Below are 25,960 nucleotides of genomic sequence, written 5' to 3' on the forward strand. Positions count from 1 at the left end.
AAGCAGTTTTATCTACTTAAAAAAAAACTGAACATCAATTTACTCTGTTTGATAATTTGCTTTATCAGTACAAATTGTTTTTTAAGAGTCATGGTCTAGAGACGGAAATATTTTAACTAACAACTACTGTACTGGAGAGATGGTCATGAAACTTAAGTTCTGATTTTCATGGTCCCCAGAGGATGAAGCTAAAGGATTTCACAGATCCTCCAGTTATGGTTTTGAGTTTTTATAAAGCCATGCTCGCAGTTTCGTTCTGCTCTGCATCTTTGATGTTGATGCAGAATGAAAATAGAGATAAATCTTGAATCTTTGAGTGATAGATGCTCAGTAATTATAGCTGTTAAAATCTGTCTGACATTAACATCCTCCTCATGATGAACTGAGTTAAGTTGAACTTTAATAATCTTCTCATTGGGCCATAGTTAGGTCAAAATATTTTGGTTTATGACTCTCATTCTGATTCCCATGCTAAATGAGCAAACATTAGCGTGCTGTGACTGTAAAACATCAGCATGTTATCATTTTCAGCGCAGTAAAACAGATCAGATAGACATCATCTTCTTGTTTTCTGTGGAAATAGCATAAAGATTTAAGTAGCTGCACAAAGTTATGTGTGTTTTACACTTAATCAATGAGCAAATCTTCCATTTTTGGTGATGATAGCTGTGAATATTCCCTATAGCTCTTGATTCAGGGTGTTTTATTTTATGATATATTTCTTTTTATCTACCTGATTGTAAAACGTCCCTGTCCAGCTTCATATTGTTTACATAACTCAGCGTCTGCACCATGTAATGTCATAAAGTCCTGAAAGTCCCTGAACGCCCCTCATTTTTTCCACTTCGATAACAAGCTCTTTATTGAGGAGCCGCTCGCTCGCTCGCTCACCGAGGGGAAGCGCAGGGCCGGGATGGGGAGGCCGTTCACAGTCGGGGGGTCGGTGTGCGTGGTGGGAGGGGTCGTGTTGAAGCTGCCGGCCTCCAGCGGATCGTGAAGCCCAGAGGAGCTCTGATATCCGTCCGTCTCACAGTCAGCTGTTTCAACAAAAGGGACATAACCCATTATCATGTGACCACACACACACACACACACACACACAGAGGCATAGGCTACACACGGAAAAACACACACCTAATGACCCCAAACTGAGACATACCACACGCACAAGCACATAAACAATGATGATGACGCCAATGTGGAAAAAACTTTTACATTGTCGGGGAGACACATGGGACCTGTTGGATGCAATGAAACTAGGTCAGACTGAAGTCCTTTAAAAAAGAAAAAAGAAAAACATAGGCCGTTGTTTAAGATTAAAATAAAAAAAGAAATATTCAACAGCTCCAGCGTACAGGCGAAAAAAAAGAAAAAAAAACTGCATGGAATAAGACTAACAGCGAGTGAATAATTCAGTTATCCACGGTATCACATTTCACTGTGCGCCTCTCATGTGCTCTGAGATCTGAACAACTCTCTGTGCTGCACAATTGTACAGTCGAAGCTGTGAAAAACATTTGTCTTCTTCTCCAGAGTCGATAACGACCCCCCCCCCCCCGAAACAAAAGCATCCAACAAGTCGAAGGAAGTGAGAGGTCAAAGGGTTGAACACCCTGACGGACTAATTTGATGAACATATGACTGGATTCATGAAGGAGGTTCAAGTAGAGACTGGTTTCAGGCAGCAGCGCTGGACTGTGAAACTGAGCGTCGCTAATTAAATCACTGCACAGATGAGATTGATATCAAAGTTATGATTCTTGACGTGGGTATTTAAATTTCATGCTTCTTTCTATTTCCAAGACACCAGAAGGAAAACACACAACATCACTGTTCGCTTCACTACATTTGTCACACAGCTGCTAATTTAAAATTTCCACCTTAAAAATGCCACTGACATGTGAATGCATCAGTAATAATAATATACCTATATAATATTCATGATATAACACAATAAAATCTTTGTTTTATGTGTTCCTATTGTATTGAAAAGAGCTATACAAATAAAATATCATTGTTATTATGTATTCGTAAAGGTCAATTCTGTATAATGATTACTTCTTTAACAGTATATTGATCAGGTTAGGGATTTTAACACTTATTCCACTAGTTTTTTTTATATGTTAAAAATCTCTCTCTATCTATCTATCTATCTATCTATCTATCTATCTATCTATCTATCTATCTATCTATCTATCTATCTATCTATCTATCTATCTATCTATCTATCTATCTATCCATCCCCCTCTTTCTTTCTTTCTTTCTTTCTTTGATCGATCAATCGGTCTATCTGTCTGTCTGTCTGTCTGTCTGTCTATCTATCTATCTATCTGTCCATCTCCCTCTCTCTGTCTCTTTCTTTCTCTCTTTCATTCATTCTTTCTATCTACCCAGTCTCTCTGTCTTTTTACTTCTTTCTTTCTTTGTATCCCCCCTCTCTGTCTGTCCTTTTCTTTCTATCTATCTATCTATCTATCTATCTATCTATCTATCTATCTATCTATCTATCTATCTATCTATCTATCTATCTATCTATCTATCTATCTATCTATCTATCTATCTATCTGTCCATCTCCCTCTCTCTGTCTCTTTCTTTCTCTCTTTCATTAATTCTTTCTATCTACCCAGTCTCTCTGTCTTTTTACTTCTTTCTTTCTTTGTATCCCCCCTCTCTGTCTGTCCTTTTCTATCTATCTATCTATCTATCTATCTATCTATCTATCTATCTATCTATCTATCTATCTATCTATCTATCTATCTATCTATCTATCTATCTATCTATCTATCTGTCTGTTTTATAGAGTGTTTTACAAAAAACTAAAGCTGTCACTAATAGTCTAATCATGAGGCCTCTGGTTTTCTTAGTGTTTCATGAGCCTGTAAACGTCTCAGGCCTCGTTCCTGAACTGCACACATGGTGTCACACCGAGAGCCTGGGGCGTTTTTGCGTTGTGTTATGGGATGTTTCATGAAGTGTGCTCACAGTTAGCGGAGGACAGGCTGTTGTGGCGGATGTGGTGGTGGTGGTGGTGGTGGAAGTGCTGGTCGGCCTCGGGCTCCTCTGGTTCCGCGGGGTAGTTGGAGCCGACACCGGAGTCGGCCGAGCTGGTGACGGGGGACAGGACGGGGGCGGCCGGGGGCGTCGGGGTCGGCGTGGGGGACTCGGCCGCCGTGACGACGACATCCCTGGCTTTCAGCGAAGTGATCTGAGGCTCGGGTTCTTCCTCGATGGCTTCCTGCTCCAGCTTCTTCTTCCTCTCCTCCGCCTGCCGCCTCAGCTTCTCCCTCTGCCGCTTGATGGTCGCCACCCTGTCCCGTATGGCCTTGGCCACCAGCTTGAAGTCCGCCTCGCACACGAACCCCAGCACGACCTGCATAACACAACACAACACAACACAACACAAAAAAAAAAAAGGTCAGGGCACAACAGGGACGGGTGTACAGCATAAGTCACGGTTCACGGTGTGCTGCTGCAGCGTGTTGTAGACAATTTACGCAGGTCTGTTGCACTTAATGACCTGACAACGCACGCTTTGACATCAGCAGTTACTGTTTTGATGTGACCAAATGTTTTTTTTTTTTGTATTCATTCTGTAAAAATCAACACACATGGACTGAATTCTTCTATTGCTGTCGGCGTCTTGCAAAAAAAACCTCTTGTGACACGCACTCGGTCCTGCAGAAGAACGGGACACTCAGTCTCAACCTGCCTCTCAACACATAGTCAGATTACAGCAGATCGCTCGGACCAGATGTCCCCTGCCGATACCAAATTTGATCTTGATGAAAACTACGACAAAGAGGTAAACAAGTAAGGAATTGTGGCTTGCATTTTCATTAAAAGTGACCTCTGCTGAGGAGGAGGAGGAGAGGGAGGAGGAGGAGGAGGAGGCGGGGGACATAAGGCCCTGTTTCGTAACAAGTAAGAGAAGCCATTATATTATTAAAGACGTGACCCCGGCTGCTTCCTGAGACACGCTCTCACATTTCCAACCCGCTGATGATTAAATGTTGAGCCGTGCCCTTGACACATGCGGCGAAAGGCTTTCTCCTGATGGACGGTAGCACATTTCAGCGTCTTCTGCTGCCGCCGCCATAACACCGCCGTTAAAGAAGCAGCAGCAGCGATGCACGGGTCCATTAGTGAGGCTCAGGGTCAAACGTCAATTAAAGGGCAAATTTTTATATCAGACTCTGTGATAAGATGCACTTTACAACATCTGCACCTTGATAAAACTACCTCTCATTGCTCCTTGTTTAACTAAGCCATGTCTTGTCTTGTTAAAGGGGTAGTTCAACATTTTGGCAAATTGGCCCATTGCCATAAGTAGGTTCGTTACCTTCAATTGTCGGTGGAAACTGAGTTGTTTTTGAAGTAAATTCATGCAAAACTGATGCGCGTTCCCGTCGGGGACAGTTTTTTGGCAAGCAGTCTCTGCATTTACCTCGAAAACAACTCTGTCTCGTAACATTGCATTATTATCTCATAGTGTGGTGAATGTGCAGGTCACAACTTGTCCACCAGAGCGTTTTGGAGTTGTTGGATTGTGTATTTGATGAGTTTGATGAGGGAAACCAAGAAATCCCATTAGCCTCCGTAGCATAGCTCTGAGCAGCTCGCCGCTCTGCTCCGCTGTTCTAAAAACAGCTTGCACCGACAATTAAAGGTAACGAACCTACTCCTAAAACTATAGGGATTATGGCAATGGGCCAATTTGCCAAAATGTTGAACTATCCCTTTAATATTTGTATTGTTTGAACATACTGTCACTTTGCAGCACAGCCTGTCCTTGTGGTTGTTGTTTTAACTTTTGTGGTTGTTTTTTATATTCTTTTTAAAATCCTTTTAAATGCACCTCGAGTCCGCACTAAACAACATTTCGTTTCACTACCCGCTAGGCATGTAGTTGAGATGATGTCAGCATGTAACATTATTAACATCCCAAAACTGTATATCTCACCTAATCTGAGTATTATGGCAACAGAAAATGAGGTATAAACTCTAATTGGTGCTTCATTAGGAGGCTGCACAATGTATTATAAAGTCAACCGTCCTCCAGAGGAGCTGTTAGAAAGATATCATCGTAAATCAATACCAGGATGTGCGGAGAAAACATGTCGACTCTATCTGTTGATCTGGAATCAATTATTCAATTTCCTCACTAATGGCCGCCACAAACTGGGCCACTAAAGCACTAAAGGTTGACCTAATGACAGGAGCGAGTGTCCAGTGTGTGTGTGTGTGTGTGTGTGTGTGTGTGTGTCCGCCACTCACCATCTCCTGAGCCACCTCCTCTGGCACGTCTTTGTAGAGCTCGAACAGGAACTCGATGGCGTTGTTGTCCTTGTACTTCCCGTGCAGCTTCTTGGTGTCGTCCATGCGCAGCCACAGCTTCAGGCCCGACTTCACCGTGTCGTCCTCCTCGGCCAGCTCCACGTGCACGCCGTTGTTCTCCTGGAAGAAGGGGTGCTCCAGGAGGTCCTGAATGGTGTACCTGCAGGCGAGGAGTTTAATGTTTTAGACACTTTTAGACAAAACAGATTAAATGATAAGAACAGGACGTGTTCAACGAAAACATGTTAAACACACGACGCAATGACTAAGTTTATCTATAACACAGGGGGGGAAAAAAGTCCAAAATAAATCAAATACAACCTTACAGAAAGCATATGAAGTTCTAGTTTTACTGTGAAATTCCTGTTTTTCAAAATAAGAGCCTTCCATGTTTTTGAAAGCCTAATCTTTTCCAAAAACCTCCAGCCTGAATAGGTCTGTGTTTATGTTCCATGATAATCCCTGTTTGTCCAACTTTTTCTTGACGTCATGTTATGCTACAACTACAAATAAGAGATAAAAGCATTTTAATAACCGCTACACTAAAAAAAATGGACTGAATTGCAGAATGAACAGTTTTTGGTTCTTTTTTTTCCTTACGTAATGTTTTTTAATCCTGTTCCATCTCTGATTAGACACATTTTCTGTGAAAATTGAATGATGTGCTGGAAAAATACAGATATAAACAGGAAACTAGAAAGATCCTGATAGTTTATTACAATAAAAAAGAACAGGAAACATTTAATGAGAAGGAAAACATACAACATTTATGCAGTTTGTTATTTTATTCATGTTGATCACATGATGCATGTTTTTTTTTAACTTGTACCTTTCATCTTTGTTCATACGAATGCAGCCCTCGATGATCTCCTTCAGCTCTGGGACTTTGACTTTGTAGAAGCTGTCAGGTTTGATTCCCTGTGAGAACAATGAGAGGAGACGGTTTCATCATCGGTGGCTTCACAGCGGATCAAACGGTACCAGAGGTGTCTGGTTTTAAGCAGAATAACTGATCAGGGAGCAACAACAAGCGGTGCAGTTACTGTATCCCATCAGAAACAGCCACTCCCAGCCTGCACCTCGCTGCTGCTGCTGCTGCTGCTGCTGCTGCTGCTGCTGCTAACGTACGACTTGTGCGACATCTGCAACGAGCCAGCATGACATTCTGCTGTGCAGTCGTGTCAACACCACGGGGGGAAAACAAAACCGAGAGTTCATGAAAATGGAAAAACCCCACAATGCTCAGAGAATATAGGCTCCTCATTATACTCTTACATGACACTGGGGGAAGTGTCTTTTTTTTTTTTTTACTAATGCCATCTTGAGAATGAACATACAGTAGATCACAGTGGAGCTCCCATCCCTGTAAAAACATTGATAAGACAGATCCAAGGTCAGGACGATGTTTGGCCTGCAGATGCAGATACTCACTCAAAACACCCAAATAACCAGAACTAGAGGCAACGTGCTGAGTGATCCATTTTGTTATCGTGTTAAAGGAACTAATCGGACGCTTATTTCTTTTATTTTGTTATGACCACAGTTCATTTTCTCAAGATATTCACGCTTCATGTTTGAATTAGAAAACAGGACAGAGTGGAGAGGAGGACACGGTTTGTTTTGGGTGTGTGCAACTTTTGTTATTGAGTTTACAGCACGATTACTCGCTGCGTTATATAACACACTGACCCTATACCTTACTTAACACCCACATGTGACTGCCTCTGGTGGATGCAAACACAAAAACCTAAGGGGCCTACAATCAGAAAACGCTTTCCCCTACAGGTGAAATGTGATTTTAAAGATCTGAAGCCGAGCGACAGAGGATTCTTTGTTTTTTCCAAACACTTCGAGACTCAGTGTCCTCGCAGGCACCTTCAGAATAAATCAGTTTCCCCCTCGGTCGAAAATCTAATTTGCAGCTCTGCACCTTTCCTGAGGTCACGATAAGATCTTGAGAAATATGCCGGCCAGTCGGCTGCCTGCCTGCCTGCCTTATTGACTCCGTTTCATGAATCACAAAACAATTATCTTGCACAAATATACGTACGAGGGGAAACATGGTAATGGCTCACAAGGAAAATGTGGTTTTTAAATGACGTAGATTTCAACCCAAAAGTATGAGGACATGCCAAACATGTACATATAGGAGGAATACAGTGTAAAGTGTTAAAGTTACCTCTTTTTGCCTTGCTAAAAACAATAAACAAACAATAATCATTATTATAGTTATCATTAGAATGATTCAGGTGAAAAGTCCAGGTGTCCACATACTTTTGGCCATGTAGATGCAAATAAAAAGCATTTATTTATCAGTCTATTTATTAGATGTGAAACTAATACACTGAACAAAGCATTAAAAAGCCTATGGTAAGTTTCCAAGGACCTGTCAACATGTGTGTATATGTTCTACCTTTCAGCGCCGCGGTCAGTCATGTGAAGTGAAAAAAAGTTACGTAAGCTTTTATGGGCTGGTGGTTAATGTAGCTGCCATGGTAATAAAACTGACCCATGTTTGTCTGCGCTGCACATAAATGTAAAACAAACAAATTGTCAAAAAAAAGCACAGTTAATATGGTTTTTATTGAATTTTTTTTTCTTTCTTTTTTTTTCTTCAGACTTCTCCGCACATGGAACATTATTATATTGTGTGTGTGCTGTTTGTGCAGGAGCCAGACCCACTCTGACTCGCTGTTGGCATTGTCGCCTTCTCGCTTTTCCAACCCTCCCCATCAGACACTGTTTGCTTTGCATATGCGACGACACGCGAGAAAGAAAACTGCCGTCTTTGTGGAGCAGCGAGCAGCGAGCAAAAGGAGAGTGAGACACATTTTCCAAAACATATAATTCCACTGTCGCCCGCTCTCTTGCCCACCATGGCATCATCGCTGCACTTGGCACTAGCCTGCAGCAGCGGCAGCTACGGCAGCCTGAAGCCACCGCTGCTGCTGTAATGCTGCTGCTGCGCTCTTAAAAAACTCACATAATGTGCTTCTGGGCTATTTTGTTCCACTAAGAAGTAATCCCACGTGTCTTTTTCCTTTTTCTACTTTCTGATATAGCCTGAATCCATTCTGCAGTTTACATTTTGTTCTTCTGCAAGTGGTTTTCAGAGCCGTCGTCATCTTTAGTCGGTTATCTTACCATGCAAGAGACCGATTTAGTTTCCAAAAAACATCTGTTGTTTCTTAAAACAAGAGTCTAGAACAGAAATTCTGCAAATTCCATCACTAATAGGTCACTTTTGTTTTTAAAGGAATAGTTCAATATTTTGGCAAATTTGTTCCATTACCATAATCCCTACAGTTTTAGGAGTAGTTTCATTATTTTTGGTGCAAACTATTTTTAGAACGGCGGAGCAGAGCCGCAAGCTGCTCAGAGCTACGTTACCGAGGCTCATGGAATTTCTTGGTTTCCCTCATCAAATACACAATCCAACAACTCCAAAACGCTCAAGTTGTGACCTGCACATTCACCACGCTATGAGATAACGTTACGAGACAGAGTTGTTTTAGAGGTAAATTCATGCAAAACCACTGATGCGCATTCCCGTCGGGGGCAGTTTTTCAGCAAGCAGTCTCTGCATTTGCCCTCGAAAACAACTCTCGTAACGTTCAGTCATTATCTCATAGCGTGGTGAATGTGCAGGTCACAACTTGTCCACCAGAGCATTTTGGAGTTGTTGGATTGTGTATTTGATGAGTTTGATGAGAGAAACAAAGAAATCCCATGAGCCTCCGTAGCGTAGCTCTGAGCAGCTCACGGCTCTGCTCTGCCGTTCTAAAAATAGCTTGCACCGACAATTAAAGGTAACGAACCTACTCCTAACACTTTAGGGATTATTGGCAACATTTGCCAAAAATGTTGAACTATCCCTTTAAAATCAAACATCTTTTCATAGAGAAGAGAGTGTCCTACAGTGAATACGACGATAGCCAGGGCCAGTTAGGCAACATATACCTCGTCCTGCGTCATGATTGTGGGCTGCTAACAGTAAAAAAAACATTAAAAGCGCTCAGATGATGGTGTGGCTCTGCACCCTGAGCTTGTAATGAGTAATTCTGAGCCTTTAATAGACAAAAACGAGGCTTTCATTCGACATGGGCCCCCCTACTTATTTCTGAGGATGCAGGATATCCAGACGTATACACAAGAAGAAATCCTGGTTCCTCTCTGTCTAATTCCAGTGAACGAAAGCCAACACACGTGTGGACAATTACGTTAAATACAGGTTAAAGAGTTGGTCTCTCCCTCTCCCTCCCTTTACTCACACTGGTGACTTTGCGGTAGATCTGGGCGGCGTTTTGGCACTCGGAGTACGGGTACTCGGAGGTGGCCATCTCCAGGATGCACATCCCAAAGGCGTAGACGTCCACGGCTTCGTCGTACTTCTCCTCGTACATCTCCGGAGCCATGAACTCTGGTGTTCCTGTGAAGAGGTGACAGATACGTTCATCCATTAATTACAGCTCAACCACCGAAGAACGACCAAGTTTCCAGTTTACATTTAAATCCTCATTGAACCTTTAATGCTGAGAAGAACTTTCCTTTATCTATCACTATGAAAAGTTACAGAAAAATTAACTTTTTTTTCTAAAAATGCACCTCATGTGGTGAAAATTACCCAAACTCCACAGAACAGATGGCAGGATATAAAACTGAACCTGTGATAAGTGATATTTTACCCAAATGGTGATAGAAACAAAGAGCTGTAAACACCTCAACACTGACATATTATCACCTTATAAAGTCGCTATTGTGAACAGACACAGAGCAACATTCGGGATTAATTTGGTGTTTTCTTTGACCTCCATACGGATGCAACTCAAACTATAAATCTGGGTGAAGTGAAACTGAAACAGTGTTGAATGTAACTGGAGCGTCCGTTGTGTTTCTTAGAGAAGAGGGGCTTGAAAACTATTGTTCCTCCATTGGGACGAAAGATAAAAAGGCTTAAATATAATAATAACAGCTACATACATTTGGTGCCATATGTGGAAAACCAAAATAACATCAATTAACATTACAAATATTTTCTGGTAATGCGTTAATATGCAAATTCTTACACAAATTAGAATAAATAATAAGTGTAATAAGTGTTTTTAATGTATGTTTCTTAATTGATGTTGAAAAATCATAATAAACTGATAAAAGGTGTCTGATTAAAGGAAAATAGGAAACAAAACAGGTCAATTGATCAAAAAAGAAACAAGAAACAAGAACTCAAGTATCACAATAATCAAGTATCAACAGGTACTGTATTCATATAGCCTCTGAGGACTCAGACACTCCTTGCGTGAGTTTGATGGGAAGGGCAAGTTCCCACTAAAAATTTAAAAGCCACAAAAAAACAAAACAGGCCACCATGAGCGGCTTCTTTGGAAAGAAGAGAAGATACAAGCAGAAGGATCTGGAAGCTTCTGGAGCAGAAGCCTTTAACAGCTGCAAACAAAGGCTTCGTTTCATCGCAGCTCCTTTAACGTTTCATGACCGGTGGCATTTTGCATGTTTTTGGCCGATTTCCAGTGAAGATATTAGATAAGCTGTAAACTGTCTCTTCTGAACACTGTTTCTTTTTAGCTGTGTATTTGTGTACATTATCTTTTAGCAGAGTAAACACTGACTCACACACACACACACACACACCAAGTAAATTTACACTCACCAATGACACTTTTAGCGAAAGAGGCACTTTTGAGGGTGGCCAGCCCCAGGTCTCCGATCTTGACGGAGCCGGTGGGGCCGGTGATGAAGATGTTGTCACACTTGAGGTCCCGGTGGATGATGGGAGGGGTGCGCGTGTGCAGGAAGTGAAGCCCCTTGAGGATCTGACGGCTCCAGCGCTGCAGCAGCTTCAGCTTCATCTCCTTGAACCTCTTCAAGTACCTGAAACAAAAAAAAAAAGGTCAGACTCAACACAGCAAAAATACAGGAGGAAGCTTTTCAGTGTCACAGAATAATGAATCTTTTATTTTGACAGCTCACAGGAAGTTTGAAGTTGAGATAGTTTCCTGAATTTGCTCTGCACCTTTTATCAGACATTTAAAATCAAAAGACAGGCTGTCAAACACGACACTAATGTTGTGTTTGTATAAAAGACAAGGCCGGTTTTATTTGGAAAGAGGATATCCGCCATTTGAGAAATGTTATTACAAAAGTAAGAACTGCTTTTTTAAACACTTATTAAAGGACTGTGGGTGGTTTTTTTGATTTGATGCAGGAGGTACTGGACTCACGTTTTGAGCGTCCCCGACGTCATGAGCTCCGTCACCAGGATGATGCACTTGTGGCCCTTCACCGTCGACTTCCAGGAGTCGTGGAAGCGGACGATGTTCGGGTGCTGGAGGCCCTTCAGCATCTCCACCTCCTCGCTGAACCGCTGGCGCTCCGCCTTGGTCAGCTTACGGGTCTGGGAAACAAACAACACGTTAACATGAATACAAAATATTCAACATTTATCGAATCGGAATCGGGTGGGAGGTTATCAATTAAGAGGGGAACATTAAACTCAAAACCTTAAATATACCAACAACTCTGAAAAGTTTCTGGATCTACTGTATGTAACAATCTAAGTGAGGAACTCAGGCAAAGTCCAAATATCAACCAGTTTAAGAAAATGTACAAAAACATGTTATTTAGCGGTTACAATGGATAATGATCATTAATGATGATTAATGGTGATTATTATTCATTAGCCTACTCCTTAATTGATATGGCATGGTGATGAGAGGCAGAGATGCCTATGTGTATATGTATGTGGCTATATGTATGTGTATTATATGTGTGTATATGTATATTTATCTGTGTCCGTATGTATGTGTATATTTCTCAATTTAATTTCTATATTAATTTGTGCAAAGCATTTTTTTAATAACAATTGTGAAGTCTTGTACTATTTGCATATTCAGAATAAACAGTACAAACAAACAAATGTGGACTCTGAAGATCCTGCTTTAAATCTTTATGGCAACATGAAGCTCACTGTCACTGGGCTTTATGGTCTTTATTTTTCATATTTTTCATACGTACTTTATTTACTTCGCTGTGCGACATGATTTGTATTTTGTTAATTTGTATACATTTGTGAAAATTTTATTTCGAAAAGTTTTATTTTGAAAAACGGAAGTGATAATTAGCTGACAGTATTTAAACGTCAAGCACCTCCTGGTTCTTTTTACACTGAGAAAGACTATTGCAGGGGAAATGTTTGTACCTCGCCACCTGCTTCACCAAAAGGCCTTTCTACTCTTTTTAACATGAAGCTTGAGACACCTGTTTATTCAACTTCCTGTTTATATGATTCCTTGGTATAATATCAGGGTTTCTGGAGACTGTGGAAGCTGCCACAGAAATCTGAATCATCTGTTTTCCTGCCAAACATTCCCTGTTCCTATTAAAACGCCGTGAGTCAGCGAGCCAAACCAGGATGTGACGTTTTACAAGAGCCAACACGCCGCCGCTGTCGCAATCCAAACGTAACCAGGAGGACCGAGCGCGTGTAGACACTAAACGCTCCACCTCCCCACTGTCTGCAGGTTCAGATAAAAATGAAGCAATAAACATGTGTGAGAATCAAAAAGCTCCAGAGCGAGGGATCCTAAATCCAAAAGTTATGAAGGTTTAACGCACACGTGCTCCACTCGTGTCGTGGATGTGTGCGGTTACGTAAGCAAGTAGCAATAAACACAGCGGCCGATTTGATAAATCACTGTTACTTTAGCTAATGAGCTTGCTCTGGGACTGGAAACCACAGGTTCGTCCCCCCCCCCACTGTTACATAATCACATTCATTTTTCCAATAAGGGGAGCTCTGACTTTACAGATTTCTTAAAAAAAAAAAAAAAAAAGAGCAGGTTTCCAAAGATCCCACGTAAAACTGAACCAAACACTGCAATCACGCCGGATGGACAAAGACATTTTTGTGCTTCCTTTAGGATGAATGGCCCAATTTAGCTGCAGCCGGAGTAACTCGGTCTGTGGTGGGTGGGCGGGCGGTTGGTGGAAAACTCCTGGGAGACTTTCGGGGCCCATGAATCCTGCATTGAGGCGGATTTCTGGGAAAAAAGCTCTGCATATGTTTATGCTTACAATCAGCTTGACCGCTACCCCTTCTCCTTCCTCTCTGCTTTTTTTTTTTTTTTTTTCCTGGTAAGCGAGGAGGTGGTACCGCTGCTGCTGCTGTGGAGGCCGACTGTCTGAGGAAAAGGCCCCTGTTACCTGCGTCAGTCACCTGTCAAACCCTCATATTACACCAGAAATTCAAACACCAGGCCCCTTTCTGCCCCCGTGGGTTCGATAGTGATCAGTTCATGATGTGAACACAGACTGCAGCTTATTCCTCGTATGTAAGAGCCATGTCAGCCATGATGACTTTAACATGAGGTTATTAGATCATACTAATGCACATGCAACTGCAGCTTTAAGTCCATCTGCGTTGGATGGACTCAGTTGAGCTTTATGGCTCAAATTATCGACGTGAATGCGAATGAGCTTTACAGCCGCCGTATATCACACTGAGGGGGGGAAAAAGGGAAACACAGTACACAATAATATGACACAAATCATGGCCTGAGTGTCAGAGTGAGAGAGAATGAGTCAGTGGGTTTATGGGTTGATGGACATCTGGTTATTTATGTTTCTAAGTGCGATAACATCAGTCCCCTGTGGAGCAAAGCTTTGTTTTCTCTCCTCGCTCCAGAGATATGACGATGACGTTGACGGCTGCTGCTGATGCTGATGTTGTTGCTGCTGCAGCACAGAGTCGGTGTTTTAACACACATTAGCCGTGGGCACGCGGCCGAGCCTCTTGGAGGAACCTGCCACTTCCAAAACCACAGGATTTACTACCGCTTGGCACACGGCGGGGTGACGAGGGTTGGGGGGCCATGATTGCGAAATGTCAAAATGCTAAATGCAGGCGTTCTCGGAAGAAGCGACAACCCTGCAGCTTGGCGTTCATGATAGGTGAGCTGCAGGGACAAAAACTGGAGAAAGAGAGGGAGAGAGCGTTTCATGTGACTCATCAAAACCGCAGCAAACAGAGGAATTGTTCATTTGAAATGTCAAAAAGTGGAAACTGGAAAATCAGGTTACGATGGAAACAATGAAAAAAGCAGCAGCAACAAGTATGAACTGTGATCTGTGACTGTATGTATACTGATGATGGCTCTGGCTAATTTCAGGTAACGCCTCCTCCCAGGAGGAGAAACACTGACGACCAGCAGAAATGATGTTTAGGCTTGTCCACACATCATCCACAACAGCCTCCATTTAACCAGTTAACAGAGTAATACACATACATGATCATCCCTTTCATTAGTTCAGACACTTATACTTTTCATCAATTATCTCTAATTATATCTATGTTTAGTCGGGGGTCGCTGGCGTTTCCTCCAGGAGGAATCATCCGCTGACAGCTGAGAAAGCTTTTTATCTAACTTTTCCATGCTGGATCTATCTGCCCTGCTCTCTCCCTCTCTCTCTCTGTGTGTCTCTCTGTCTCTCTTGCTGCCTGCTTTCTTTGACAAACGAGGCCAGAAAATATTGCATAACACTGGAGAAAACGATGCAGGGGGGAGAGCCACAAAAAACAAACCATCTGTGTTTTGAAAAGACAAGTGGGTATATCCATAAAAATACAGAGCAGATTCAGATTCAGATGTGTGTGAATCAGCGTTGGCTTTTATAATGTCTTTTCTTCCAGCTGGATCATTTATTCTTAGCCACTGGGAGGTGTGTGTGTGTGTGTGTATGTGTATGTGTGTGTTGGGGGGTCTGCTATAACCAGGGTTGGAAATACTTGGGCTTGGTGCCATGTAAGTGGAGTTACATAAGCAGTGTTGATGGTAGAGGGGCCACTGGTATTAAGAAGTCCCTGTCAGCGCCCCTATTATGACAACCGGGACATGGACACGACATGTCAGCCAACATTTACCCCAAACCAGGTGGCGCTTCGCCGTGGCTTAATACGGGAATGAACAGTTTGCAATGGGCTGATGTTACACTCAAATAGATACCAGGAGTGTGGCCGGGATTTGGGAACATCCAGTCAGCGTGTGGACACCGGGCAGCGCAGCAGCAGCAGCAGCAGCAGCAGCAGCAGCGAGTTTGACTAAACTTCAGAGAGAAAAGTAGGGCAAGTGAAAAAATGGATTCAGTCATACTTGTTGAAGCCTGTAGGGATGTGTGTTAAGGGTTAGATGCAGCCTGTTCACTGCTGTTGTTGTTCATCTTTTAATGTCTGTGGTCTGAATAGAGCACAGTGTTAAGTATAGAGCTGCTAATTTATGGATTAGCGAACAAACAGATTATTACTCAACGTTGGGAGCCGAGAACAGGTTTTACAAATCGTCCAAAACCCATCAGACTCTTTCTCTCATGCCTCCGAGCTCATCAATTCCCTTTATTGATGCAGCATGTTCTTCTGACGTCAAACTCTCGCAGCTACTCTGCTAGGAAACAAGCATCAAGGAGAAAGAGGGAACGAGGTCCAAAGCGCGGCTTTGTTTCACAAGGCAGGATGACGACAGTACGGAGTTCGTAACGCCGTCATTTCAAGTGAGGGTGGAAATCTGCTGAAGCGTCTCAGTCAGCACCACACGGACGGACGCATCTGCTGCTGCTGGAGCTGCACATCTGAGTCAAATGCACGCACAGTGATGGGAATAAAATAATGCTACTTTAAAATTATACTTCTTTCAGTAAAAATAAATCAAAAAAGTTACAGTTTCCCCCGTTATAACGCCGTTACTGAAAATAAAATGGGTCGTTACTTGACTCAAGAAGTCCAGTCACAATATAATACACCCGTTAAGGTGAACGTTATATATGGTATATATCATGGTGATTAGTTACTTTTATAATGCAGTAATTCAGTTACTAAGTCAGTTACTTTTTGTGGAAAGTAACTAGTAACGTGCCCAACACTGTGCATGTAGCATTTAGCATGTTTCCACACTGTAGATTAACATAAAGGTGCATTTAGGTTAAAAATCCTATTACATCTGGTTTTCCTACACATCAAATTGATCAGGAATTGTTACAATAAGCAGAATTAATAAACACATGGACTGATATTATTCTATATTTCACTTATAGTCAACAAAGCCCATTGAAAACCAAAGCCGACCCCGTCTCTTGTTTGTCATCTTTTCGTCTGTGATTGATTCATTTTTGAGGCAAAGCAATTATTCAATTAATGGATGAAATGATGGATGACCTCACGTTGCTGCAGCGCCACAAAAGCAGCTCTAACCAGAAGCTGGAGAAGTCAACATTTTTTTGATGTAATTGCAGAGATTATCAGACTCAGCTGACATCCCTCTCGTCCTCCGTTTGAACCCTTTTATGGTTTTAGGGAGCAGGTAGGAGAGTCGCTCTTCTTCCTGCCATTAACTTATTATTGAGAGTGCTGTTAACAGACCATAAACTCCAGACAGGACAGACAGTGACGAGCCCTGCAGACAAAGAGCAGAGTTCACTGTGTGTGTGTGTGTGCGTGCAGAGAGAGGAAGGACCTGCAGCATTAGCAAACCGCCGTCCATCAGCAGCAGCAGCAGCGGCGGTGACGACTGACTCGGCCAAGATCTGGGATTGAGGTCAAAGGCAACACGGAGTAAAAAAAAAAAAAGTCTGACCTCACACCTCTTAAGACTGACATACTCCCCCCTTGACTGACACATACACACTTGGTATAAACATGCACGTAGGCAGCGGCAGCGGCCACACTGCTGGTACAGTGTTGCATTTAGATGTTTGCAGGTGAGAACTGAGGTGCCAGTGTGCTGCTTCCAAGGAAAACCTGACATGTTCTGTAAATGGAGCGGGCAGAGGGAGGTTAGCCAGTAATCTCATAAGGATTGAGGACTCAAAACCAGCCTCTGACTGCTGCTGAGTACCTGACCTATAACGTGTGGCGCCCGGCTAATTACCACAGTACAAGTTAAAGAGACCTAGATGTCGGATCGCTCGTGCGGTCCAAAAAAGTGGGCGGTCAAAGTGCGTCTTTGTCCGCACTGGGGTGAGATATTTGTTTTTAGATGATCAGATTTCACAACTCATCTTGCTGCTATGAGCATTCTGCACTTTATCTACCTCAAATAAGAAAAACCAGCACTTTATCCAAGAAAACTAGCACTTAATCATGTACATTCTTGCCTCACACTTTATGCCAAAAGCTGCTACTGGCCCACCTTCTAGTGTTTTGTGTGTTCCTCCATTTTAAATGAAGAAATGTATGTCTGTATTATCTGTCTCCATGTTGTCCATGTGACCACCTGTGCAACTCGTGTGTGTGTGTGTAGGCTACTGCCTCTATGCTGTCCATGTGTTCACCTAGGCCTATGTCGTCCTATGTTCCAAGCTCCTCCTGTACTTTATTATGATCTATTTGTGAATGTTATGTTGAGACTACAGATGGAAATTAGCTGCTGAAGCTAATCTTTTCGTTGCTCTATATACAATTGATCGCAAAATGCAGCGCACTACAGGTCCCGATGGAGGCAGACGTCGTAGTCCCACCTGGGACGAAGAGGATTAAGTAAGTAGCCTAAGTATACAATTGAACAATGGTATTGTATTAAACTAAAGAAACTAAACTAAACTTTGAGACAGATATCTTTGAAGATTATAGCTACAACTTTTTCATCAAAACGAGATGTGTTTCCAGTTCGCCGGCAACAACGGAACTGCTGCTCGTTATGCGGTTAGCGTTAGCTTATCTTTAGCTACTAGCCGCTCCCTATAGCGTACCTGGCAACCAGTACAATTTAAGGTTGGCGCGAGAGCGGGCGAGTGTGAGTGCCACACTTACGGGCCGGGAGGAATTAAACTTGTAGCTAAATGCTATATCTTGCTGGTCATTTTAGAGGTTTCACAAACTGAGCCATAAACGCATCATGGAAACAACAGATCTCTTTGGATAAATCCACGTGCAGCACATTTTTAGCTTCTAATGTATCTAAAGTTGGCACAAACCTACCTTTGCATATTTGCCCTTCTATTTCTTGTGACTCACTGGCTTGATATTTAGACTGATAGAGATATATGGTCTACTCCCGCACAACAAGTGCAAGGCTTGTCCTCCCGGCTGCACAGAGTGAGTTGTCTTATTGCACCACCTTGTTTGACAGACCAAGACTTGATTTGTTTGAGGGAAGGCTGGGAGATCTTGTATCTTTAGTCTGTTTACTTTTGTTATTCCTGACATCACTTAACCTCTCTGCTGTTTGCTTTTAGTTTCCCCACTGAAACCACATCTGCTATAAACGGCTCTGCGCTTATAGCACAGTCTTCGAGAAGAAATAATCCTCACGCCTTTCAAGCTGAGCATTGTGTCGTGTGCAATTACAGCTGCTGGTAGCTTCTCCTCACCTTGACTCACACCTGACATTGCACTGCCCCAGTGTTTCCCTTTGGTGTTTGGTTGGTGTGTACGCAACAAGTCTGGAGAGCAACAGCTCTGACCCCTGACTGGGCCAGGATCAGGTCAAAGTGACACAGAGTCAAGAGGACATTCCTGTTTCATTCAGGTCAAATGACCCCCACGAGAGGAGAGAGAGTGTATTAGCAGCAGCAGCAGCTCCTCTCGGTGTAATGGCATTTAAAGAGAGGAGTGTGAATGGAACAAACACTTTGTCCTCTTCAGCAGAGCCAGCGAACCACGGAGAGATCACAAGACGCCTGGAGGACACGGCCCGGCCTGTGAGAGTTTAGTCCTGAAATATACAACATGAAGCAGAAACAGCTCCCCGAAGGAAAAACAGCAAAGAGGTGAAGAGTGAAAAAAAGAGATAGAGAGAGCTTAGTTACCGCTCTCATATGAGCTAACCTGCTTATGCAATCACATGCAAGCGAGATGAGATGGTTTCTATGAGTTTAAACAGGGTGATGAACGATATTTCATTTGCAGCAGCATTTTGGAGGATAAAAAAAAGAATCTAACAAAGAACAAGTTTGTGTTCGGCTGAAAAACTTGTTTTTTGGGGGGATTTTTCACCACCAAGTCGTGTTTACCACTGTTTGGTAGCAACCTGCTGTGAAAGGCCGACTCAATGGAGCAGCTGTGGTAGAATTCAATAAACACGTAATGTGTCGCATAAGGTTCTTGCACTTCCATAAATAAACAACATAAACAACATTTAGCAGCTCCTCTTCCTGCACACTGAGGGGACGGTATGTAAAACTGATTAGGTCTTCTATTGCTATAAAAAGGCCGAAGTGAAGCCTGTGGTCTCTCTGAAAACATGTGAAAAGATTGATAACTATAAAGTACTGAACCGTGGCGTTTGAGGGTAAAACGGTTTTTGGGGGTGGGACTAAGAGGAAGCCGAGTGACATAGATGATTTCCCAGCTAGCTAGCTCCGCCAGTCCCGCTAGCCTCACTCTGACTAAATTTCCTTTTCTTCACTGCTTAGTGTGTATCCGAATTTCCCCCCGGCTTGACGGCATCCAGTCACTATCTTGGTGCTAGTAGCAAATATTCAGAATCAGAGCTGGACTCAGACTTGACAGATTTTGATGGCTCAAACGCGTAAAGCCTGGTTTATGCTTCTGCGTCAGTGCAACACCGTAACTACGCCATCGTGCACCTTTCGAAGTTATGCGTCACTGGGCAAGTCACCACTCTTCATTTCATTTGTGAAACTTTGTTTATCCTCCTGCTTTGTTCTTCCAGGCAGAGTAAACAAAAGTGGAAAGAGTTGTTTTTTTTGGAGTTGGAGATGATTAATGTGGAATAACAAATGCTATTAATACTTTGACAATGACGGTATAATAGCATGAAGGAGAAACCAGTTATGCTGGAAATGACGTTCTGAGCGGTCATTGTCGCCTCGACTTAAACTTGAATTTTTTGGAGGTGCACATCAGGCGACTTGACGTAAAAGAATAAACCAGGCTTAAGGCTGCAGGGGTCCGATATTAAAGTTATAGCAGCATCCATTATCGACGTCGTCGGTTGGTATTTGATTGACAGATAAAATTTGACAAAGCCCCAAAAGTGGGCGGGGCTTCAGTGTCTGCAGCAGCACACAGAACATTTTTCTAGCATTCAAATCTGGCAGGATGGTTCATAAGACATCTGTCTGGGAGGTGACTAACGCAGAACACAAATATAGTTTAACTTTACATGCTCTCTTAAACCTGATTAAACAGACTGAACTGGCCAGGCCACTGCAGCAGCCAGAAACAATAATGTTTGTGGGGACACTTTTTTACAACAGGGAGTGTTTCTTATCCTTTACAGCTGAGGGTGAATTTGACTGTAAATATTTTACGGTGTAAGAATTCACGTCATTATTTTTTTGCTGGGTTTTTGTACTTTTTGTTGGTCCAAATTTTATGGAATAATAAAACAAGACAGGTTTATGTGCTACTGTTTAACACTGAATTATGTCATTGACCTCCTCGGTTCGAAGCTTTCTGGGGCTTAAAAGGACGTAATTCATTTTTTTTTCTCTCTTTTTTTTTTATTATCTGAAAACAAACTAGAAAACGCTGTAATGTTCCAGCTGCTGACCAATAATTACCTAATTTGAACAGCAGCACTCAAATCTCCTCTAATCATTTACATCAGCAGTTGGAGCCACTTTTCTAATCGGAGTCCAAGATTTACCTCAGCCCCAATTATTAAAAGAAAGAAAAAGCCACAGCAATTAACAACAGGCTTCTACAAGTTCACAGCAATACATATCTGACAGGTTTTTAAAGATATGACCTGTGGGCGGATTCCTCTGAGCTTCTGTCGCCAGTTTCGTTACAGTAGCTGTTTGAGAGAGGACGGGCCGAGCAGTATTTGCACATGCTTGTTTTTATGGTTTGTCAAAGCCGACTCTGGTGACACACACAACGGTAGGTTTTTGTCAAACATGGAGAGTGGAGGTGTTAGATGGCCTCTAGGCTCGACCTGTTTAAACTTTAAACTATATCCTGAGCAGCTATGGACCTCAAATATTAAAAAAACACATCAAATAAGTAGTTTAAAGAATCCTTCACAGACCTGGAGATGAACAACAACTTCCTACTATTTTTTAAAGAAGAGCACAAAGGAGAAACTCTGAAAACTTAAACTAATGATGTGTAAAAGCAAACACATCGTTTCATAATAAAGTGTGTTAGTAATGGCTCAACGATGGGATAATAAATCAGTCACTAACTGGGGTTGCCAGGTTGTGAACAAAACTCTCATTGGTATTTATATGTTCTTAGCTCTCTCACTTATTTATAAAGGAAAGAAATCAGCAATTACAAATGTTGCAATAATCAAGTTGAAGGTTGTAAATCTTTGTAGTGACTAATTTGAATATAGTTTCTTAATGAAAGACAAGTTGGAGCAGATTTTATGTCAATATCAATCAAAAGGATTTTTTTCCCCCCACCCCAACCAGCAACTGCTTGTAAATTATTATTCACTTTTAATAAAGCACACTTTATTAACGGTCCCTTCTAAAATGTTATTGTAATCTTATGTGTGCCCCGAACTGAAATGTTTTGTATGTTGTGAGCTCCAGGTTTGGAGTCACAGCTCTCGACAATCACAGGAAGTATTTAAGTGTCAATGCGGTATGTTGTTCAGAGGATGAAAACATCCTGATGTAAGAGGCTGCACACATCTGGTCCTTCGAGCAGGGCAAATACTGCACTGCTAAGCTTTGCCAGGATCTACTACTACTCGACTGAGATCTGACCACGAGGGCGTTATAGAGCGAAGCCTTTTGAAGTTGTTATGACCCCCGGGCTTCGATAACAGCCCAGCGATCGGAGGGGGAAGACGTTTCTTTCATCTTGGTGCAGCTTCGTCTGTTTTAATATAAGTTTTTTTGTGAAGTTAAAGCTGCTTAAAAGCCTCAAATATCACTTGAGATCCAAAATCCAGGAGATCCAAAACAGTGACGTTGTTTTATTTGATGGAGAATTAAATGAAAATGAAACGTGACGCACGTGCTCCATGTTGAAACTACTGTTTGGGTTACTAGTCTCTTTGTGCTGTGGATCCAGGCAGTAGGTGGAGGGTGGTGGTGGGGGCATAGTGTTACACCGACAAACAAGGATGTGCTACAGTATCAAGTGCCAGTGGCGACCAGGACCGGATATAGTTTACGAAGTGGTGCCCTTGTCACAGGAAGGCGTCAACATGAAGGATTAATGAAGCCTCGCCCGTCAACGTGAGCTCCAGCTTTAGAAACCTGCAGAGTTTCAAGATAAACATGAACTAAAAGACAAGTTCACGTCCTGGGGGCGCACAGAACAGAAATTAATGTTTTCTGTTGACTGAGAAAACACATTATAGTGTTTGTTTGTTGATGGGGTCGGCCTACGTAGGCTGTATCGCAAAGGTGCCGCACTCCAAAACAGGAGTCGAGGAGTCATTAGCGTGCAAGTGGCACCAATGGTCGATTCATCCCAGGACTCACATGGCATTTTTTTTTAACACTCCTGACGCCTCAGTCGGTCCGTACTGCTGCTCGCTCCGACACACACGGTCAGTTCAGACATGACCAGAGGTTACCCCGCCGAGCAGCCCTGTCCCTTACCAACTATGGCCTCAGAGCCGCAACAGCTATTAAAACTTGAGGTCTTGGGTTTGTTTAGGAAGCAGGACTCGGGCCTCTGCAGGGCCGAGGGGCTGCAGGGTGACCACATGTTTTTCCCCTAAAGGAACGGCTGCACAGTCACACACACTATCAATACCAAAATAACACAGAGGAGAGACTAGTTTTTTCCTTTTTTCCCAAAGTGCGGTGACTGATATTTCTCCTAATGGCCGCTAACACACTGATAAACATTGACAAGTTGTGAGAGAGCCACAGAGAAATCTTTGTTGGTGGTAATGATGCAACAATTAGGGCGCTAATGAGATTAGTCAAATAAATAACATCTTTAAATGGTTATTTATCAAACAAAATGTCAAAAATACACCTGACATTTTCTTAAAACCTCTCAAATACCTGATTTTCCTGGACTTTGTGAAACTATGATGCACCTTTTTTAGAAAATGTCTTATAACATAAAGACATATAATTCAATTAATCAATATAATATGTGATTAAATTAAACTGATAATGAAAATAATTGATAGCTAGAGTTGACATGAACTTAGTGTTCCCAGATTACACATGAATCTATGATGACAAATTGTAAGATTTGGCAAAGAATGACCAGAATTCGGCTGACATGATACTGTATGTATATATTATAAAGGCTGGAAGTGCACTTTAGAAAAGTTGTAAATGTGCTGGTTTTAATATTTAGTGTACAATCAGATAGTCAAATGAAGAATCTAAAATTTGTAAGCATATTAGAAATAGAAATACTGGTAAATATATCATTTAACTTCAAAATGAACACAGTTTGCATTGTAATGCTAGATTTTAAATGGCAAAGAAATACGATAAGTTAAGATCCAGACCAGAAAAATATGTCAAACAATGTGACTTGTAATAATTCTGCAAGATTTCTGAATGAACTTTGCATGGAGGCTTCAGGTGTTTGAGGAATCATCTTTGGATTATGCATTGATTGATTGGTTGAGAGCTAACCTGGCCCATGCAGGAGAAGTATAAACATCCAGGATATAAACATATTCAAATGGTAGAAAAAGAAGGAATATGTTTGTGTTCCCTTTAACACACAGAGCCAACTAGGTTACCATAAACATAACACATAGAAAAAACATTTCCAGGGGGACGGATCATACCGATGTCACTTTGAAAGGATCTCAGAGGATCAGGAGCCAGTTTTCCATCTGAGAGGACATGACGCAGATTGTAGTGATTGTATAAAATATGGGACACCGAGAAAAAAAAAGAGAAGGAAACACGAACCAAACTATTACTGGAAGCTGGAAAACTGTAAAGACAAAAAACCTGGACTACTTACTGAAAAAAGAAAAAACATGCACACATGAAGAACCGATCCACATGAGGGAACCCAATAAAAGAATAAAAGCAGTGACTCAGCAGAGACTGGCACACAAAAGCACCTCAGCTCCGTTATGACATGACATCTGGGAGGTGGAAAACCAGTTCCTCCTTTTTTTTATTTTTTTTTCCACACAGCATTGCCAGTCTGTTGTGAGCTGATCAATGCATTTTCAATCTGTGACATTTTCTACACATTCAATGTTATCGCCTCGCCTCACCGATGTTTGTTTAAGGCTTGAACATAATAGAAAATCAAACAGAGTCAGATTAATGTGTAAGTTTGTCTCCCAGCAGCAGCAGCAGCAGCAGCCTGGCTTATACAACTTATCTCTGTTTAGCTTCCTGTTAATGAAAACCTCCAGAAGCTTTGTAAACACATTATTGCATTCATGCTCCAACTCTTAAACTAAATTATAAAGTTGTTTATGTAGCCTGCATCTCAGTACTATCAATAGAAATAAAAGATGTGTGTTAGTATGATGAGGTTCCTGTTGCTTCATCCTGAGTTTATCACTTCTTTTGCATCTAGAAACTTCAGAGAGAGTCGCTTTCTGAGGGTTTAAAGAGCTTCACACATCTGTCCATCTATTTCTGGACTCTGTATCCCAGTGAAAATCCATGCTGAGGCAGGTGTGCAGCCTTACCCCCTCCCCAACACCCAACACCCAACACCCACCACCCCCTGGCATGGATTAGGTGAGAGGCGGTGTGCAAAAACAAACAGAAAAATTGTTCACCATCTCAATCCTCCACATCTTCAGTTTCCAATAGAAACAACATACAAACAGCCTCAGGGCCTCTGAACACTTGCACCTATACAGTATCCACCCCCCTCCCTTTCCCTCCCCTCGCCCCCAAAAAAACCACACTATAGCCTACACATATTATCAACAACAACAACAACCAGTGTAACAGTGTTATCTTGTCATGCACACACTGTATGACACAGACAAGCTGTATCTTACAGGGCAATCATCAAATGTAAGTACAGGACGTTTAAGTTTTATAGGTGACACAGTGCAGAGCTAACTTAAAAAAAAGAAAGAAAGAATGAAAGAAAGAAAGGAAAACACAAAAAAACAAACAAACAGGCCTAACGTCAAGGTGACGCGCTGGCTGGCTGCCGTGTGTTAATGTAGGCTATCGCTATGGGGCCTCCTTCACTTTCCTCAGAGAACATTGGCTCGCTCTGATAAGAGGCTGAATCTCGTCGTGGGCCCTCGTCTTCCTCCTCCTCCTCCTCCTGTGTTGATGTTGGCCACAGTGGAGCTGATAGGAAGCCCACAGAACTACACTAGCCACATTCAGATTACTCAGTTACACAGCCGGGCTTGTACCAGGCCCAGGACGGCTAAACAGCGATGGGGGGGGGCTGTACTGTAGGACTGGTGCCAACCAAACTCGAGTTATGCTTTGTTGTTTGACCCCGTTACTCTGAAATGCAAACGGTGCAGATCCAGTAGTCAAGTAAAGACGTTAATAATAAGGTTTTACAGGTTTAATTTGATCTGGTGTTATTGTATGAGCTTTAAAAGTTTGACCTGAAACATAAAACGGTTGCAGCTTCCAGCTCTTTCTGCCCTGCGATGCCCAGTTTCACACTGGCTCCAGCTCTAACTCCAGCAGGCCTGATGTAAACCTTCCTCCTCCTCCTCCTCCTCCTTCCTTCCTTTTGTCCTGAGGTAACTCCTTGAGGCTGCTGAC

General features: G+C 42.3%; 1 protein-coding gene across 4 annotated transcripts in view; it reads right to left on the reverse strand.

Annotated features, from left to right (window-relative positions):
* Positions 1–25,960, reverse strand: part of wnk4a (WNK lysine deficient protein kinase 4a) — a 51,616-nt gene that overhangs the window by 18,521 nt on the left and 7,135 nt on the right. For all 4 annotated transcript variants that reach the window (XM_085761420.1, XM_085761424.1, XM_085761421.1 and 1 more), the window contains exons 3-9: positions 11,572–11,744; positions 11,001–11,221; positions 9,607–9,764; positions 6,165–6,253; positions 5,276–5,495; positions 2,984–3,371; positions 892–1,037 (exon numbers count right to left, since the gene is read on the reverse strand). In XM_085761420.1, the coding sequence (XP_085617546.1) occupies positions 892–1,037; positions 2,984–3,371; positions 5,276–5,495; positions 6,165–6,253; positions 9,607–9,764; positions 11,001–11,221; positions 11,572–11,744 (1,395 nt within the window). The remainder of the gene's footprint in view (positions 1–891; positions 1,038–2,983; positions 3,372–5,275; positions 5,496–6,164; positions 6,254–9,606; positions 9,765–11,000; positions 11,222–11,571; positions 11,745–25,960) is intronic.

This window comes from Trachurus japonicus, chromosome 19, assembly GCF_045865225.1.
Source record: "Trachurus japonicus isolate A0001 chromosome 19, Traja_1.0".
NCBI classification, from domain to species: domain Eukaryota; kingdom Metazoa; phylum Chordata; class Actinopteri; order Carangiformes; family Carangidae; genus Trachurus; species Trachurus japonicus.